Genomic DNA, 20,973 nt, shown 5'->3' with positions numbered 1-20,973 from the left:
GTTATTAAAAACAGTTGTCTCAAATTATGTTGTTTTAGCAGTTCAAGACAAAATGAGTTTACCCTTGTAGAATTTTTCTTGAAGACTACAACCTCCTTGATTATGGGGTGTTATTACTCTTGCAACAACAGGCCAACCTTGTTATCTTAAACACTCTAGCACGTTTTACAAAATGCAATTAAACAACTTCCACCATTTTATTACGGGTATAAAATTTGTTCTTAACAATTCTACAATATGAAATGGCAAAATATTTAACAGAAAATGGAGAAGGAAGTAAAACTTGCACTTGATGAAGTTGAAGACAATGCTAAGAAAGTTAACCATACAAAAGGTTCAAGGGATGTTAAAGTTGTCGATTCAATGAATATTGTTGAAGACCAAACGAAGAACGTCGAAGATTTAATTTTAATTGTTCAACACAAGTTTGATTTTAATGTGGCTGATCTTGGATATGCTTTGAACAAATTTCCGGATGAAGGAGAAAAAGCATACTAGGATGAAAAACTTCAAGGAACGTTTCAGACTATGTCAAAAAAATTATTGCCTAAGTTTTACATACAACACAGATTTGCATTTACATAAATCATTAACACATAAATTGAACTGAACATTTAATGGAAAGAGATGATAACTTAGACATAAATAAGGTTAAAGTAGTAAAAAAACCCTTATAATCATTGTTTCCTTTTTTGGTTTACATGCTAGAAACAATTATTATAAGAGAGTTTTTACTATTTTAACCTTATTTATGTCTAAGCTATCATTTCTCTCCATTAAATGTTCAAATCAATTTATGTGTTAATGACATTATCTATGTAAATGCAAATTTGTGTTGTATGTAAAACTTGGGCAATAATTTTTTTAACATAGTCTGAAACGTTCCTTGAAGTTCTTCATCCTTGTATGCTTTTTCTCCTTCATCCGGAAATTTGTTCAAATCATATCCAAAATCAACCACATTCAAATCAAACTCATGTCGAACACTTACAATTAAATCTTTGACATTCTTCGTTTGGTCTTCAACAATGTCCATTGAATCATCAACTTTAATATCCCTTGAACCTTTTCTATCATTAACTTTCTTAGCACTGTCTTCAACTTAATCAAGTGTTGAATGTTCAACAATCAAATTAGTTTTTACTTCCTTCTTCACTTTCTATTAAATATTCTACCATTTCATATGGTAGAACTTTGTATTAAGAACAAATTTTATGCTCGTCATACAGTGGTGGAAGTTGTTAACTGTAGTAATTGCATTTTGTAAAACGCAATGAAGTGTTTAAGATAACAAGATTGACCTATGTTGGTACTTGCACAAGAGTAATAACACTCACAATCAAGAAGTTTGTAGTCTTCAAGAAAAATTCTACCAAGTGTAAAATAGGGAAAAAATAATTAATTTTTCCTTCTCTCCTAAAACGACAAATATTTGAGATGGAGGGAGTATTAACTATGGATTCATTTGAACCCATAGAACTTGACTTAGGCTTAGGCTATGTGTATGTATTAAAAAGCTCCCTAAGTATATACAAATAATTTTAAACTCAGCAAATTTTATGAGTACCTGTAAATAGGGTGGATGGGCTTTTGGAGATGAATTTGGAGACTTCATTGGGATTTTCTTCTTTGCTATGGCCTTGGATTTTGTTCCTGGGGGGGGGGGGGGGTTTTTTTTAATTTGTGATGAGAAGAAAGATATGCAGTGATTTGGAGCAGTAGTAACTCTTAAAAATGGAAGTTTTAAATTCAAATTTTCGTTTTGGCGGAGTGGACGTGGAGGGAATGGGTATGGGCTTGGGCTCTATTCATCTCAATTGGGCTCTCTGTGAATATAAGTGGTTCGTTCGCATTATTTGGAGGTCAGCTATCAACATTTTTTTTTGCACGGATTGTTTGTTGAAGGCGCTAGTCTTTCATTTTTGTTCCTCAAATTGGTGATTTTTAATTTTTATCCTTCGTCTAAAATATTTCGAGGTTTTGTGTTCGAACTCCGGCTCAGTCAAAAAAAAATCGCAAGGCAGAATTTCGTAACAAAATTAGGCCTATTCTGGCAAACGTTAAGCCTTAAGAATTCTAGCAGAGTAAACAAAATTTTGCAAATTTTTTTTCGCAAGCCTTAAGGCAGAATTTTCGCAAAGTCCTACTTTGCAATTTTTTTTCTTTTTGAGTGGAGGGTTCGAACCCAAAATCTTAGGGTATTTTTGACCACTTTTTTAAGCGAAGAACAAAAATTAAAGACCAACGCTTTTGAAGAGAAATCCGTGCAAAAAAAAAAAAATGTATTAGTTGGTTGGCATTATTTGGAGGTCTATCAACTAGTATCTAGGCCTGACTGTTTAATTTGATAAAATACTATTTGTTCTCTTTAGAAAATTTTGCTTCAATACACTACGACCTGATGAGATCTTTCGACTCCTAATAAAGGTTTCAGGTTTGAATCTTGAGAATAAAAAATTTGTGATAGATGGTGCTTTTCCTTAAATGGAAATTACATGGCACAAATTTAAAATTAGTCCACCGGTAGGCTTAGGATACCAGACGGTTGAACCAACAAAATTATTGTTTTGCTTTAATCCCTAAATATAGTTGATTATCATTGATTTTGATGTTCACAAGTCAGAAGATTCTCGAAACCAAGGAGTTTCTCTCTTATGTTATTACTTGACAGCATTTTGTGAAGAGCTTAATTTGATTAGATTGTCAGCTTACGATAATTTAATAATAATGCTGGTGGAAGGATAGAAATTATGGAGATTAGCAGTTCATAAGGATAAATTAATAATTTGCAGAGATCAATCGCCTCATGGTCGGTAGGATGCCTCGAAGAAATGCCTAAACGCAAAATAGTCTTAGACAGAGTCATAATTTTTATTAAGGTAATTCAAAATACAAAGAAGTAAGCATTTGAAAAAAAACATTCAACATCTATTGCATACATATAAAGATAATTTTGACATAGTATAGAGATATAAATTTATATGGGAGTGGATATATGCTTATCGCAAGTACTTTTTCTTAAGGTAAGGGGACATACACTTTAAGCCTAATCGATTTCAAGAAATTTTTGAATTAAAAATCCTGACTTGCGCATGAACTAAAAGTCCTTTTATTTTAGTATCATATTAATATTAAGCGAAAAAGAAAATCTTCTGCTGAAAAATAAGAGTGTTTTATATATCCTCCAAATATTATAAGCAAATTCGAAAAGAAACTAGGAAAACAAGAAAGGAAATCTAACTTTGCACTGCAAGTGTTGATTTAGTTTGAATAAAAAATGAGATTGTGATTATTAAATTTTTATTTCCCAAAATCAAAACTCTAATTTTAGGAATGAGGGGTTATTATAATTTTTATTTATCAAAACACTAATAGGTGAATATTCTTGTATTGTCTCTCATTGATTCCGAGGGGCGGAGAAAGCTAAGTTAGTCGAAAGATTGTTATCGATTAAGAACGTAAGACGTGGTAAGCGTTTAGGGCCTTTTGGTTGTTGATTAGGAAAGGAGTTATTCTCTTATTAGAATTAGCATAGCTAATTATGTTTAGTACTCCTACCGTCTATTTTTATTCTTCCTATATTGATTTGGTACACCCGTTAAAAAGTCATAAATAGAATGACAATCTTATTATATCATTCCTAATTATTACTAACTCATCAAATAATTGAAATCAATCAAAAGTTGCGTAGCCACTAAAATTTCTTGAAGTTTCCAACTCAATAATTAATAATGGAGAGAGATTCAAAAATAGGTGTGAATATATATAAATATATTATTATATATATGATTTTATATATATACATATATAACACAATAAGTAAACGTAAAAGATACCTACTTTTAATATAAAAATCGAAATACTAAAAATATTATACCCTGTTTATAATAAAACAACTTAATATTTTAAGTATTTCATATAAAATTCAGAACATCAAATATGGTAAAGATAAAATAATGGTAAATTATGCGTAAATAATTAAAGTGATTTGGACGTACTTTCAAAAGATAATTTGCGACAAATTCATCTTAAAAAATAATATTTTAAGTACTTTATATAAAATTCAGCACATTAAATATGGTAAAGATAAAATAACTCATGCATAAATAATTAAACCCCGATAACTACATAGTACCTAACTGGGGAGTAGGGACCAAACGATATTATCCCTAAGGAATTGTTGTCGGTTTGGCGTCGAGCTTGGTCACAAGACAAAGACCACGTCATTTTGGTGCATTGTTATCTGCCCTTATTTGTAAGTGTACGTTTAGTTCTTTCCACTGTTCACTACGATCCACACATCTATTCTTTTTAAGTTTCCTTTTTAAAGCTTTTTTTTTACTGGCAATCCAAAAAATGCAATAAATGTAGATGAATTCAAAAGGGTCAACTTTCAACCAAAACTCTATCTTACAGCAATCCAATCTAGATCAAAGGGACTGTTGGCTGGTGGTTATTGACTATCTGACACTGTAGCAGAATTAGACAAAAAGTGAAAATATATAATACGGTTTAATTTTTATTTTGATTTTTTCAAAATGTCAACTATATGTGTTAAGAGTTATTTGCGTGTCGAAATGGATTCGAAAGTGAAGATCTGCGCAACTTAAGGTTTAACTAAAAAAAAAATTGTCAAAAAATTAGAAAGCATAAATAAGAAGAATTTTTTTATATATTACTATATTATATAAGAGCAAATGTGAGGACTTTTGTAGTCCTCACAATAATTTCCTAATTTTTTAAAAACTTTTTAATTAATTACTTTTATGTTCTAATCTTATTTATTTAAGTCAATTTTTTTGTTTTTTGTTTTTAAAGTCTACTTTTCAAAAGCTATTATTCAGGGACTTTTTGTAGTCCTCACAATAATTTTCAAATTTTTTTAAAACTTTTTAATTAATTACTTTTAGGTCCTAATCCTATTACTATTATATATAAGAGGGAATGTGAGGACTTTTGTAGTCCTCACAATAATTTCCAAATTTTTAAAAACTTTTTTCATTAATTACTCTTATGTCCTAATTTTATTTATTTAAGTCAATTTTTTTGTTTTTTTGTTTTTAAAGTCTACTTTTCTTGGTTGGGAAAAAAAACCAACACTTGACCTTGTTGCACTTTTGTAGTCCCTTACAATAATTTTCAAATTTTTTAAAACTTTTTAATTAATTACTTTTAGGTCCTAATCTTATTTTTTTTGTGTCAATTTTTTTGTTTTTGTTTTTAAAGTCTACTTTTCAAAAGCTATCGAACCTCCTACCTCACTTTTCACGTTCTTTGATTTTCTGATTGGTGCTCGATATCCGCATTTGAGCCCAATTAATCCGAGTCTATAATTCGCACCGCATCGCGCCTATTCGGGAGCGCTTCCTCCAAAGATTTTTTTCATATCCATGTTCGAACCCTTAATCCCTGATTAAGAGAGGAGCGACTCCGTCTCACTGCACAAGTTAAATTATGTATTTGTCTTAAAAGTTCATTAACTATGTATAGATTATTTATTTCGAATTAAATAACTTAAAAAATTAGGATACACAAGTTATAATGTCAAATTCGGTTCCAAATTTGATTTGAATTAAATAATTTCATCAAAATGGAAGTTAAAATATTAAAGGAGTGGAATGAAAATTTTGCTTTTATATAACTACCCACCGCGACTACAATTGTATGATTTGTATATGGTTGTTGTTGTTGTTGTTAGCTCAAAAATTCTAACTCGTATTCTAACACAAATTATATTTCTTTAGTTAAAATATCTACTTTTATGTCTTCGAAACCAGTTTGGCATTAGTTGGTTCATTGCACGGCCTCACATAACTAGTATATATAGACAAGTGAATCCCTTTAATTTGGCATAAAGAAAGATTTTAGTGTAGTGATAAAGGAAATTCAAAATTGCTTTAACTAGAGATTCCATTGGTCCCTAAATCATCCCTTCGGATCTCTTGTTGCTTTTTTGATAGATCGAAGAGTGGTTAGTTGAGCTATTGAACACCATTTATCGAAAAATTATATATATTGTGTTTATAGAAAATTATGTTGTATATTTACGTCAAAAATTATTTCTCATATATGTATATTAAATTTTGAACCCCTTAACAATATTTCTAGTTTCGCCACTGTTGGTATGACCAATGTAAAACAGAAGTAGCAAATCGGAAAAGGTCCAAATAAATGGAGTAAAGTAATGCGCATCTAAGGATGTATGCACACAATGACAAAAACCTAACGAAACAACAAGAAGTTGGTTGCTAACCCAATCTTAATTATAATTTTTCACATTTAAATTTCAAGGGGAGATAAAAATACTAGGTGAATTTTTCTCACTATTCAAATTTCAGTAGACATTGTTATTCAATACACGGGATACTAGGAGGTACCAAATATTCCATAATATTAATCGCAATACGTATAAGCTGGATCAAATACCATCACAACAACAATAACATATTCAGTGTAATCTTACAAGTAAGGTATGAAAAGAGTACGATGTACGCAGATGTAATTATCCCGACTTTTATGGGATAAAAAGCGATTTTTGATAGACCCTCGGCTCAAAAGGAGTGCGATTAAAACAAGACTGAGGGAAAAAATAACGACAGCAAAATAGTAAAATAAAACAAAACAAACGAAGCAACAACTAATACAAAGTAAATAATCCAAGTTCCAGTGTCAGCACCCCAAACAAAGTGCCGACCTTGCACTACATAAAATAAATTGTAGTAATGTGCATATTGTTATTTGTCTGTGTGATAAAGGTGGCGTAGAAGATTGGAAATCTTCAGCGAGTGGTGTGGTCATCAATACACATGCATCTCCCAACCCTATTGTCTTCTACCTCTCCCCCTTTTTGGGCATGTCCTCACTACAGTCTCTTTCCAATCTCCTTATTTCTTTATACGACTTTAAGTTTTATATATATTATGTAAAAAATGAAATACTCTATGAGATTCACTTTAAAGAAAACTCACAAGATGCTCATAGAAGAGGGAAACTAGAAAATAAGTTGTCTGTTATAACAAATTAAACTTGGGGGGCCTATTCGTTTAATGGACCAAATAGGTGAAAATATCTCTTTGTTAATGAGTGACGGTAAAACTCAAAATATCATATTGAAATTTATGATTATCTCATCTAAGAACTTAAACAGTTAAAAATACACAATTTTCATTTCTTTAATTATATCTACAACGTAAAATGCACTTACATAATTCTCAAACAATAAAAATATATAGAACTTTTAAAAGTATAAGACCTTTAAGTCAGAATATTATCGCTAGGATATTAAGAATTGGGATAAGATGGATATGATCGATCCATCTTAAGCAAAGATCTCAAGTTTGGGTGTTGGGCATTATTATTATTTTGATAAAGAGTACTTCTTCATTTAATGGTCATACGTGATACAAATTAAATCTGAATTCGTTAAAATTGAAAGTACCTGACACCAGATGAAAAACAAAAAAAAAAATGTATCCAAGAGTTTTCAAGTTAGAATTCTCTTCTAACCACTCATGTACACACTTTGCTACATATAAATTGTAGTTTTGTTTCTGCTCACTCCTTCACCAACTCCATTTTATAGTGCCATAAGCTACTCTTCTCCTCCTACTTTCTTTGTACATTCCCAAACTCTTTCTTCCTTTCTTTCTTATCTTCTCCAAATTTGAGCAAAAACCCTCCAAAGTTCATAACTTTCTTTAAAAAAATGGGGACTCCCTCACCCTCACCTTCTCAATTCATTTTCTATATTTTCACTCTCCTATTCTTGATTTCATTCAACCCCCATTATTCTCAAGCCATGTCAACAATCACAGCTATGACCAAAGACCAAACTTCTTGCACAATGTGTTCTTCTTGTGACAACCCTTGTCAGCCAACTTCACCTCCACCACCCCCTCCTCAAAATTATCCACCCCCACCCCCACCCCCTACCCCACCCTCTTCATCTGGTTATATTTGTCCACCCCCACCACCAGCTTATGTGCCACCACCATATAATGGCGGTGGCAACAGTGGTGGTGGGGGCGGTGGCGGAAACTATCCGCCACCGACCAATAACCCTTATGCTTACCCAACTCCACCACCTCCAAATCCAATTGTACCATATTTTCCTTTTTATTTTCATAGCCCACCACCACCTAACTCCAAATCCATGCAGCTAAAAAATCACCCTTTTGTTACTTGTCTCATATTTGCTGTTACAATTTTCTTCTACCGTTACAATTTTCTTCTACCTTTGACCTAAAGCAAGGATCCAATATTAGAATTAACTGTTGTATAATTAAAGTTTATATTTCAGCTTTATACAATGTGCAGATATCAAGAAAGAAAGAGCTAAGAGATAGAGCAGAGGAGCAAGAAGTAGTGGAGCAATAATATATTAGTATTGGGGTGCCAATTATTTCCATAAAGAATGGATCTTGATTGATGAAAAATCTGTAACTTTTACTACTTTGTTTTCAACTTTTGGTGCAGTAGAATAAAGTGGCTGTGAGAATTATGAGTATTGCTGAGCCACATTCTTTAGATTTACATCACTGGTTGATAAAGGTTAAAATTTTCCTTGTTGTATACATGTATTCACCCAGTTTTACCATGAAGTTAAAGGATGGAGTAACCTTCAATGAACCCGTTTGGATGGACTTTTGGCTTTTGGCTCATAAGTTAAGAATTCTAGCTTATGATTTTTTGCTTATTTTTGTTATTTTGGTTTACAAATAAGTGCTTAAAAGCACTTTTTTTATTTTATCCAAACACTACAAAAGTGTTTAAGAGCTATTTTGGCTTAAAAGCATCTAAAATAAGTTAATCTAAACAGGCTCTGTACATGTTGCATTTGTGCACAATTATTTCCCCAAGATATTAATTTTTAAACTTCATGCACAGTCAAATTATATCACAAAAATTTAGACGGAGGAAGTAAGTAAACTTCTTGAGTAGTATAGGTGTTTAATAGGCACTAGCTCTAGTTCAAGTATCAAAAATGAATAAGTGAACAAGTGTCGAGTACCTCTTTTAGCTCTTTTTTTTTCCCATTTTGACATTACTATTCATTGCTTATTATAGAAAAAACCTACCAGCAATTGTTTTTCAAGTAATCTCATTGCAAGTATTTTTAGGATTTCAGTATGTAAATTTTTTACCAATATTCATATAGTTGCAAATGTAGAGTTAGCAAATTGTTATTTCTTTTTTATTGTGAAGCCAAAAGGTTCATATGTGCAAATCATTACTGGATTGGAAATCAGGTTTAGGCGTCGGCTGGAGGGCCACTTAGGGAATATTTGGTGACTGATGAGTAGAACCTGGAAACTTTGGCAGTGATATGATTTGTTGGCCTTTTTTTTTTTTTTTTTTTTTTTTTTCCTTCATCCACCTTTTTGAGAGTGGAGATTCGTTTTTGATTTGTTTAAGCCCTGTTTCACGTGGCATATGCCTTATATTTCACATTTTTATGCTATTCCCGATGCAAATACAGTGCTGCTGTTTCGAGGAATAGACGAATAGCGATTTTCCAGCCTGAAAATTCGGCAGATTAGATTTTGTAGTCCGTTATAAATGTTACTAGTTTAGTTACATTATCTTTTTTGCTATGAGATAAGTAAAAGATTATACAAAAAAGATTCATAAGGATATTTTCATTAATGCAAATTGTAAGTATGAGATCCTTTTCTCATGAATATTCTCCTGCAGGGTCGACAAAAAAATCAGAATTTAAGACATTTGATGCTTTATCTGAAAAGTGGTTCTAAATTCTGAACTTTAATTCAAATTGACCAACTTCTAATTATAAGGCCACAGAAGTGAATATTTGTGTAAATCAACCTAAGGGGCAAGAAGACCAAGCACCCTAAAGCCATCCTTTTGCACATATCTCCCTGCCCCCACCCCCAAACCCCCCCAAACCCCCGAAAAAAAAAAAACACAACCTAAAGTGAACAAATAAACATAGCACCAACAACGTTTAATTCATATGAAATAGCTTCAACGACTGAAACCCATCATTTTTCATTTCTCTCATATGCCTCTCCTACCAATTTCAAAACAGGATACAAAGATACCTAGCAAATCAATCCCTTTTGACCACGAACAAAACAAACACCTAAACTAGATCCTAAAATTTCATTCCAGCACATTGACGAAAACCAGTATCAAGTGTAGGGAAAATTCAATCAACTAGGTAATTTTGGGATCAGGCCAAGAAGTAAACACACTGTGTCAATTACTACCTCTTAAGCCACAGCAAACAACTACCTTGGTAATGCCAAATAATGGGACAGAAAGATGGAAACAAGTATACGTTGCTGCTAATAAACCAAATTCATATATGTCGCCTTTTATTACAAAACAATACACTGCCCCCGCATCTCCAGAATGACTCAATTGAGGAAATATTTATAATGTCATGGGAAGCCCAGGTATGACTTGTACATTAACATGTATATATATAAATAAATTATACTTTATCCATCACCACCAATATATCTGGGGGGGAAGGTAACTTATACAACATAAACTCACTCAAGAAACAGAAGAAAAATATATGTAAAATCCGCACCCCCCACACCCCAATACAACAAAACAAAATAAAAACTCTACATATTGTTCAAACAGTCCTTACTCGCGTTCCATCCGTTTCTCCACGCCAGCTAGAAACAAACAAATTTGATAACATCCCTTCGGGAATAAGTTCTCCTGGATTGAAGACACTGTCTCCAGTTTAAAAACCACTGACTGACCTTCTAGCCAAAACCTGGAAAGAATCGTAGCAACGATACAGATTCAGAAACTACAGCAAGTTTGAAATGCAATAAACCACCTATTTCCTCAATCAAAGGCAAGGCTACTATCTTTACACCATGATACCCAAATTAGCAGGTTGCCAGGTTGGCTATACGAATCCTCTAATCCATTTTGCTCTATTGGAGTCCATTTCATCCTAATAAATAATTTACACCATAAAACAGATGCTAGAAAGAACGAAACTCTTAAGGGGCAACAATTGTCAACAGAGAAGAAATGATCATAGAAAAGGGAACAATAACATACCCCATCAACTGAAGTTGAATCCTCCTGATGGAAGAGGTGGATCGCCCCCTCCAAAGTTGAATCCAGAATGTTGAGCTTCAGCTGATGGAAGCTGTTCATCTTCCTCTTCTAACCAATAAGTTTCGAGGATCTTCACTGCCTTCTCATAGATTTCGGTGTTGTCATGGCTCTGGAGGTTTTCAATCTTCTCTAGACCTTCAGCCTCGTCGATCAACTGGGCATAAACATTCACGCCTTCTGTGTTACCTAGATCCTTTTCAGTTTCCCCAATCTTCAGAATATTCTCAAGCCCTTCCAAGCAGACCGTGACTATTCTTGGGTCAGGGCAGACCAGAAGATCGCACAATGGTTTTATACAACCTTGGCTCACCAAGAACCTAGAAATCAATTTACATATGAGTTTTCAAACTAGATGTAAGGTTAACCGGATGAAATTGAATTTGCTAAAAGGAACTATACTTGATTTGATCATTATTTCCACCGGATGTAGCATTTGAAATTGCCCAAGCAGCCTCTTTCTTTATCTCAAATTCAGCATTTTGTAGCAGATGGACAAGAGGGGCAATAATACTAGCCTCGATCACAGCCTATTTCCATTTAACCCAATCATTATACACTACTGAATCACATTAAAAAGGTTCTCTTTCTCTCACTTCTTTGTCTGCCAATTGATAAAATAAGCACATAAATGCCAATTACCACACAACATACCTGAATTTGATTTCGATTACCAGCTGTAATGTTCGAGATTGTCCAGCAAGCTTCCTTTTTAATGCTTTTTTTGTAATTTTGCGTCAACAAGTTAAGAAGGCAGGGAAGAGCATGATGGTCAATGATAACCTAAACAAAGTGGGTTCATCGATGTCCCCCAGAGAAAGAATCAAACTGTTAAATTAGGTAAGACATACTTTGCTTTAATAACCAAAAATGTGGATTTTTTTGTCCATTTCATTTCCACCACGTTTGAAAAGGTAGCAAAAATGGAAGGTTGCAAATAACTCCTCACTGACAGAGAGCATACCTCTGCCTTACAATATACCCTTTTAGAGCTTCCCCGCCTTGGTAGGAGAATAAAAGGATTACAAAAGAAGTTAACTTGAATTTCACTCCTCTTTTGTTTTAGGGACCAAAAATTTAGAAAATCTCCTCTCTACCCTATTCCTTCTCCTACGCACTCGGTTCAAATAAATGACTTGACTGAACAAATAGAGTTCCTGAGAGAGCACAAAGTTTCAAAACAGAATGATGTGGTGCAACGCTATCCCTGCGGGCAGTTGAGCAATGGAAAGTTTATTCTAGAAATAATCATAACAGTCACACACCATAAACCACCCACCCGAGTAGGCAAATATGAAAATTGAAGTACATGAATGAATTAGCAAAGACTTCAGTTAGCAACCTCTCCTAAACATGGCAGAAAATGCATGAGAACTAATTGACTAGCCCAATCTCAACATCGTCTTTTCTTTGATATTATAAAATAGTTGACTATCAGAATTATTACAAAAGTTGAATTATCATTGACTAAAGCTAGATTGAATTACATTTTTTGTCGGATCTGCAATAATTTACCCAAACAAAAAACATCTGACGTACTGATGGATTAGATATTGCGAATTCATGTTTTCAAAAAGACTCATTTAAGAACTAGAAGAGGAAAAAATGACAAAAGTTCAAACATGAAGAATTGGCTAAAGGAGAGAATCTTATATATATTGCCCAAGGGAGGATGATAAGTACCTGAGTTTGGATATCATCTCCTGTGACAATATTACCAACAGTGCGCAAGGCAGGAATGAGAACAGATGGTGAAGCATGACTACTTGCAAAAAGAAGATGAAGGCAGTAAGAAACCATCTAAGCAGAGCATCGGAAGTTATGATTTTGACATAACGAAAGCCTGAAACAAACTCCAAAAGTAAGATGTACGACTCACAGTAGCAGCTCAACAAGGCGGGGACACACTCCAGCTTCAATAACAGCCTGGATTTTGTCATTAGTTCCATCAGAGAGATATGAAAGAGCCCAGCATGCATCTGTCAGGACTTCTTCATCATTTGAGTGGATAAGTCGAGCAAGAGTAGGGAGTGCTGCTTTTGTCTGATCGATGAATTTCAAAAGGCACAATCTTCAAATTAATATAAAAGTCTCAAAGGATTAAAACATACTTTTCTTTTTTGAGTCTAACCTGCTCAAACTGCGGCTGAGGCTTGCCCCTACAGAAGTTTGACAATGTCCAGGTAGCATTTCTCAACATAGATAGCTTCGCATGCTCATTAAATTGTGCCAGCAATGGCACTAAGGCTCCATGGCCAAGCACAAGGTCACGATACTTGGGCGAGTCACCAGCAATATTTCCCAAAGCCCAAACTGCCTATAGAAGTACACAAAGTTAACATAAAAGCACTTCAAAGAAATAAATTGGTAAATTTGTGATTCATTGAAATATATCATGACATTTATTAAAAGTTTTTACCTGTTCACGGACATCATCACTTGGTGAACTTAGAAGTCTGACGAAAATTGGGACAGAACCATAATCAATCACAACTTTAGTGTTTTCTGACGTACCAGATGCAATGTTTGTAAGAGCCCATGCTGCCTCAAACTAGATCATAGGACGCCAAAAGAAAATGTAAACACTAGAAATGAAGATAAACGACAAAAAAGCAATAGAAATAGCACAAACCTGCAGTTGAGGATAGTCATCTCTAGCAAGAAATTCAACAAACCGAGGAACTACCCCAGACTGTATCACTTCCTCTATAGGAGGATTACGTTCTGCCAACACAACCAGAAGTGAAGGCAATACCAATTAACCAACAGAGATACAAAGAGGAAAAGCATTCATTGTCAAGGTGATCAAATAGAAATACATTTAGAACACACAAAAAAAAAAAAAAAAGCCAAAGCAAAACTGACCAATTGAAAGCAGTTTCCGGAACTGTGTTGTATATTCAAGTTGCATACTGCTGTCATCGGACCAAACCCCAGAAATCATTTCAGGAAGAGTCTCCAGCTGAAAGGTTATAAACAAATAAAATCAAATCAGATAAATTTGTTGATAGAGCAGCATGACACTGTTTTTGGCGCCAAGTTAGTCTGTCCATCCCAATAAGGATGGTTGTATTAGAAGTACAGGCGTCAACGAATCTAATTTTTCGTAAATTCAAACATAGATTTCTTTATTTTCTTAAATAGTAATTTTAAAACAACTGTTTGACTCCCCAAACAGTGATAGTGTCATTTCTGCTTTGCGGACAAGGGAGAAAAACAAAGCAGACTGTATATTTATGCTCCTTAGCTATCATACCTAATTATGAGAATGAGATGCTTCTTTACCAAGCATCTCCTTACACGGTTATCCTACGGCTGAGAGTAGTTAACAAAAAATACAAGCTGCTAAGTAAACTCGAAGAGGTGGGAGCAGTCAGTATTGATTGCACTTGAAATTCAAATAAACGATTGAATCCAATAAGGTATAACTGAAGGCAGCAAGTAATTATGCTCAAAATGATGAACGCCGAGTAAACATTAATCACACTTGTAATTTCAAATAAATGAACCGAATCCGATCACAATATTTGTAACTAGCAACAAAATTGATACCTTCTTATCGAGCTGAGAAACAGCAGCAGTGCCACTAAGTACTTAATAAAGCAAGTAATATTATGCTCAAAAGGATGAACACCTAATAAACATTTACCACACTAGCAATTAAAAAAAAAAAATTGAATCTCATAAGGATAAAAAAACCTAACAACTTAATGAAGCAATTAACTAAAGAAAATTACAAGTAGTCAATTATAAACATCGATCGGAAATGCAATTTCAGATAAAACAACCAAATCCGATCACAATATCTGTAAGTAGCAACTGAAGGAAGCAACGACACTAAATACCTTGTTATAGAGCTGATAATATAACTGAATTAAACGAAAAAATACTTATATAACCTGTTTTATACATCAAATACAAGTACCAAAACATTAATACCGAAATTGATAGTAATGAAGCAAAGTAACTAACGAAAATTACAAGTAGTCAATTATAAACATCGATCGGACATGCAATTTCATATAAAACAACCAAATCCGATCACAATATTTGTAACTAGCAACTGAAGGAAGCAATGAAACTAAATACCTTGTTATAGAGCTGAGAATAAGTGAATTAATCGAAAAATACTAATATAACCTGTTTTATACATCAAATACAAGTACCGAAACATTAATCGCACATGCAAATTTCAAATAAAACAATCGAATCAGATCATAATACTTTTAGCAACGAAATTGATAGTAATGAAGCAAGTAACTAACGAAAATTACAAGTACTCAACTATAAACCTCGATCGGACATGCAATTTCAGATAAACACAACCAAATCCTATCACAATATTTATAACTAGCAACTGAAGGAAGCAACGAAACTAAATACCTTGTTATAAAGCTGATAATTGAATCAAATTCAATAAACATAAGTGAATTAAACGAAAAAAATACTTATATAACCTGTTTTATACATCAAATACAAGTACCGAAACATTAATCGCACATGCAAATTACAAATAAAACAATCGAATCCGATCACGATACTTGTAGCAACTTAATGAAGCAAGTAACTAACGAAAATTACAATAGTCAATTATAAACATCGATCGGACATGCAATTTCAGATAAACACAACCAAATCCTATCACAATATTTATAACTAGCAACTGAAGGAAGCAACGAAACTAAATACCTTGTTATAAAGCTGATAATTGAATCAAATTCAATAAACATAACTGAATTAAACGAAAAAATACTTACATAACCTGTTTTATACATCAAATACAAGTACCGAAACATTAATCACACATGCAAATTACAAATAAAACAATCGAATCCGATCACGATACTTGTAGCAACTTAATGAAGCAAGTAACTAACGAAAATTACAAGCATTCATTAATAAACATCGATCGGAACAACAAAATCCGATCACAATATCTGTAAGTAGCAACTGAAGGAAGCAACAAAACTAAATTCCTTGTTATAAAGCTGATAATTGAATCAAATTCAATAAACATAAGTGAATTAAACGAAAAAATATTTATATAACCTGTTTTATACATCAAATACAAGTACCGAAACATTAATCGCACATGCAAATGACAAATAAAACAATCGAATCCGATCAAAATACTTGTAGCAACGAAATTGATAGTAATGAAGCAAGTAACTAACGAAAATTACAAGTACATCGATCGGACATGCAATTTCAGATTAAAACAACCAAATCCGATCACAATATCTGTAAGTATCAACTGAAGGAAGCAACAAAACTAAATTCCTTCTTATAGAGCTGAGAATTGAATCAAATTCAATAAGCAAAAGTGAAATTGATGTACCTTCTTATCGAGTTGAGAAACAGGAGGAGAAAATTGCTGAGGTTGAAGAAGACCTTCACGGCGTTTTTTGAGAAGACTTTCTTCTCGTTTATTCTTACGGATCTCAACCATGTTATCTTCTCTTCTTCTCCGTCCTTCTTCTGCATCTACTGCTACTTTGTATCTGCTCCGTCGAGCCTCCGTTCGAGAATTCGGCCTCAAAGACATCGTAAACTTAACTCAATGAACAAAATTCAGTTTGTGAATTTGAAAAGCAAAATTCAGTTTTCTAATTGGAAAGAGAGAGAGAGAGAGAGAGAGAAATTCCAGGGTGTGGAAAATAGGGATTGTTTTGTCTGAAAAGTTTTTGGGATTTTTGGGATCAACAACCACTCTAGTTTTGGGAAAGTAGGCTTGATTATTGTGGGTATTTACGATATTGCCACTGAGGATAAATAGTTCAGATTTTCATTTTACAAAATTAAATTATTTTTAAATATAGAAATATGACTTTCTTTTTCTTGCATTAAAAAGAAAAGTGTGTCACATAAATTTGATATCTAAATTGTTAACAAAATGATTTGTTTTTGTGAATTTGAAATGAAAAATTTCAGTTTTCAAATGGACACAAAAGAGAGAGAGAGATTCGAGGGTGTGGAAAATTGGGATTGTTTTGTCTGAAAAAGTTTTTGGGATTTTTGGGATCAACAACCACTCTAGTTTTGGGAAAGTAGGCTTGATTATTGTGGGTATTTACGATATTGCCACTGAGGATAAATAGTTCAGATCAAGCTTTAAATATTTCATTTTACAAAATTAAATTATTTTTAAATATAGAAATATGACTTTCTTTTTCTTGAAATGTATTAAAAAAAAAATGTTGATATCTAATTTGTTAACAAAATGATTTGTTTTTGTGAATTTGAAATGAAAAATTTCAGTTTTCAAATGGACACAAGAGAGAGAGAGAGAGAGAGAGATTCCAGGGTGTGGAAAATTGGGATTGTTTTGTCTGAAAAAGTTTTTGGGATTTTTGGTATCAACAACCACTCTAGTTTTGAAAAGTAGGCTTGATTAATGCGGTTATTTACGATATTGCCACTGAGCTTGTGATTTGAGAAAGGAGTACACAGCTCCCGTTTGGTCATAGATTTTAAGAACATATTGTGAAGATTTGGAAAAAAATTAACAGATTTTGAAAATAAATTTTTAAATTTTAAATTCTGGCTCAAATCTATTTTTAGGCCAAGATCTATGTCTTGCCATTTTCAAATTTTTTAAAAACTATCCTAAACTTTTAGATTTTATAAAAATATCCATCTATATTTTACCCAACTAATTCTATCTACAGTATTCCTACATTAAAGCTGTGTCTACCATATTTTCATAGTTAAAGCAGTCTCTTTTATAAAGTGAATGAGTTAAGGTGGTTACTAACATTGTTTTATTTTTTTGAATGGATGGATCTTTGTATTATATTTGAATTGTAGTAACTAGTAAGTGTGTTATTAGCATTTGTTATTAAAATATAATGTTATGCATAATTTGAAATTAGCAAATAGCAAATATATATGTTTTGTATGATTGAATAGTCTCGATAGTTTTTAGAATTTATGGGTGCAAGTAATGTTTAGTGTTTTTCCAAAACAAAAAGTGAATGAGGGAGACATTTTTGTCTACTTCTACGGAAAAATGATCCCAAAATATTAGCTGAATTGTCTCCAGTTGTTAAAAAGTTATAATTTGACTTTTTGAGTCAATTTCAAGTCGCATAAATTGTTGGAAAACTTACAAAAATCTAATTTATCAAATATGATCAAAGTATACATAATTTATACACTTTGCCTGTATAGGTATATATATAAATATGTATATTTAGTATAAACTATACAATATCTTTACATTGTATACATGTTTTGTAAATTAGATGGTTGAATAGTATTTGGTTGTAATTTTCTAAATTTTTTATATTATGGCATTATAATCATATTTAATGCTTTTAGGGGTCGTTTGGTACGCCGGATAAGGTGGGATATCCCCGGATGAACTTTGGGATAAATTTTATACCTTATTTGATTAAAGGTATAAATTTATCCCCATAAATTTATACCTTCAACCAAACAAGGTATAAAGTTTATCCCAAAGTTAGTCTAGGATAACCCATCTTATCCCATCAATGTTGGTATTATTTTATCCAACCTCTCATGTGTGATAAATTAGTCCCAGGAGGCCAGAACTATAATATCGGGATAACTTAGTAGGCGAACCAAACTACCCTTAGAGTCCGTTTGGATTAGCTGAAAAAAAGTGACTTTTAAGCATTAAGTGCTTAAAGTACTTTTAAAGTGCTGAAAGTTATTTTATAAATAAGTAGTTACGTATTTGGATAAAAGTGCTTAAAGGGTTTTTAGAAGTAAGGGCAGTATTGAAATTAATAGAAAATATAAATGATAAAAGAGTAAAGTTATTGATCAAACCAAAATAGTTTTTAAGCTAAAAAAAAATGGAGTTGAGCAACTTTTTAGTTTTTGCTTATTTTAAGTACTTTTTAACTTAATTTAAGTTGTTTTATATTTTTATCAAATATTCAAATAAGTTAAAAATAACTTATAAGCTGATTTCATCAACTTATAAGCCAATCCAAACATGCTCTTAGTCTTGCTTTTGTGAATTTCTAATATTTCAACTACCACTCTGGTTTTGGAATGTAGGCTTGATTATGAGCTTACCATGTTGTCCCTATGTTTGTGTTTTGGGAGATACTGGAGGTAGATTGAGGCAGACATTTGTCTATTTACTTGGAGAAATGATCCCAGAAAAATAGCTGAATTGTCCACTAAGTACAATTGTTATAAAGTTATATTTTGACTTACTGACAGTCAAATCTCAGTAACATCAGTACAAAACAAGTAAAAACAATTGGCATTATTTAATATGAGTACAAAACAAGTAAAAGCATTATTTGTCGAAAATTATTTTTGGAAATGCACAGTTAAAAGTTCAAAAATACTTAAATAGGCCTTTGTTTTATATATTTAATAAAAATAAATTCTTAATTCCAAAATTACATTTTACTCTAAGTGACACTCCGATATGTACCATGTTTAAACCTCGACGTTCAAAGAATTTTATGTGTTATACACAATTTTTGTTTTTCTCAGTACACAAAAAATAAAATTTGCTTATGGAAAACTATTTGTACAAATGGAAGGATGGAGTACATAGTTAAACAGACCTTTATTTTTGTGAAATAAATATATTTTGAAGAACTATTGTTACATTTTAATCGATGTTGTTATCATATTGAGCTGTCATATTTAATTTCTTACGTAATTAATTAGACCTACCCGATATAGCCATATAATGTTAGCAATAGTTTTAGTACGATGACTGGCAAAAGTGATAAATGTATTAGGCTGGTACAATGCTAGAAAAAACTTATTTTAATGTGTAATGACTATTCTATCTGATAATAATAAATCAAGGAGATAATAAAAAGTATCTGATCCTAACTGCTCTAAGCTATAATTTTAATATACTGATTTAAATTTAGGACTGATAATATAAAAAAGTACTTATGCAATTGTACCGAGTCGTCTCTTTTTTTTTCTTTTTTTCTTTTTTATGACAAGGGAACAACAACCAATTACATGCTTTTATATGCAAATATTTCATGAAAAGTTTAAAATCACAAGTTCCCAAAGTCATTCTATCTTTCTTGAACCTAAGCCTGTTATCCGGTTAAATCGGAACCGGACCGGTAACCGATTATAAAATCGGCCGGTTTCTGTCTAAAAATCGGAACCGGCCACCGGTTCCGTTACAGGTTCCAAACATGGAAATCGAAACCGGATCGATCCACAACATTAGAAAACCCTTTTTTTTGGTATAGTATATATATTATAATATTTATTAGTATATTATAGGTATATTTATATATGTTATCTAAGTTTATAAGTAAAGTTTATATATTTACTAACTAACAGCATATACGTATATATATATATTAAGTTATATACTCAAGTTATACTACATATACCTAAAATATACTAAGAATGTACTTATATATATCAATATACTTAGGTTATATAACTTTTATATATATGTTTAAGTTATATGTATACTTATATATATATTTCGGCAAGTTATATATATATGTTTAAGTTATATGTATTATAACTTAAGTTATTTATAACTTAAGACTTAAGTTTTTTCTAAGTTTATAAATTCCAATTTTATAAATTAAGTATATTTATATTATAAGTATATTCTTAGTATATTTTAGTTATTTTTCAAGTATATAACTTTCTAGTTTTTAATTTAAGTAGATGTATATTATAAGTATATTCTTAGTATATTTTAGGTTATTCCTAACTTAATATAAGTAAAAATATGAACATAAGTAAATAGAAGAAAGCTCAATGAGTCATATATTTTATTCATTCATGGATAACATTCATTTGCAAGTTGTAGTTTTTTTTAACTTGCAAATAATACATGAGTTGCAAAGAAATTGTAGAATAATAAAATCAAAAAGTGTCAATCATTTG

General features: G+C 32.0%; 1 protein-coding gene across 4 annotated transcripts; it reads right to left on the bottom strand.

Annotated features, from left to right (window-relative positions):
- Nucleotides 1–10,311: 10,311 nt before the first annotated feature.
- Nucleotides 10,312–16,723, bottom strand: LOC132050650 (importin subunit alpha). Of its 4 annotated transcripts, none has more exons than XM_059442005.1 (11): nucleotides 16,445–16,723; nucleotides 13,972–14,068; nucleotides 13,739–13,830; nucleotides 13,526–13,657; nucleotides 13,238–13,423; nucleotides 12,986–13,149; nucleotides 12,790–12,871; nucleotides 11,761–11,889; nucleotides 11,509–11,636; nucleotides 11,046–11,426; nucleotides 10,312–10,739 (listed from the first exon to the last, which is right to left on the bottom strand). In XM_059442005.1, exons 1-10 carry the CDS (start codon nucleotides 16,649–16,651, stop codon nucleotides 11,054–11,056), a joined length of 1,590 nt encoding a protein of 529 aa, XP_059297988.1. In that variant the 5' UTR covers nucleotides 16,652–16,723; the 3' UTR covers nucleotides 10,312–10,739; nucleotides 11,046–11,053. The 4 variants fall into 4 exon arrangements, with proteins under 4 accessions (XP_059297988.1, XP_059297987.1, XP_059297989.1 ...); XM_059442004.1 differs by having other exon boundaries at nucleotides 10,312–10,753; nucleotides 11,050–11,426; XM_059442006.1 differs by having other exon boundaries at nucleotides 10,312–10,753; nucleotides 11,050–11,426; nucleotides 12,790–12,868.
- Nucleotides 16,724–20,973: the final 4,250 nt, after the last annotated feature.

The sequence above is a fragment of the Lycium ferocissimum genome, chromosome 3, assembly GCF_029784015.1.
Source record: "Lycium ferocissimum isolate CSIRO_LF1 chromosome 3, AGI_CSIRO_Lferr_CH_V1, whole genome shotgun sequence".
NCBI classification, from domain to species: domain Eukaryota; kingdom Viridiplantae; phylum Streptophyta; class Magnoliopsida; order Solanales; family Solanaceae; genus Lycium; species Lycium ferocissimum.
This window is presented reverse-complemented; position numbering and strand designations above follow the sequence as displayed.

Bases quoted from the DNA above. Each gene is read 5' to 3' on its own strand.
- LOC132050650 (XM_059442005.1), bottom strand. From the start codon at position 16,651: ATGTCTTTGAGGCCGAATTCTCGAACGGAGGCTCGACGGAGCAGATAC. The intron at 13,150-13,237 runs GTTAGACTCAAA...TTCATCGATCAG, and splicing joins CTCAGCCGCAGTTTGAGCAG to ACAAAAGCAGCACTCCCTAC. The intron at 11,637-11,760 runs GTATGTTGTGTG...AAATGGAAATAG, and splicing joins GTAATCGAAATCAAATTCAG to GCTGTGATCGAGGCTAGTAT.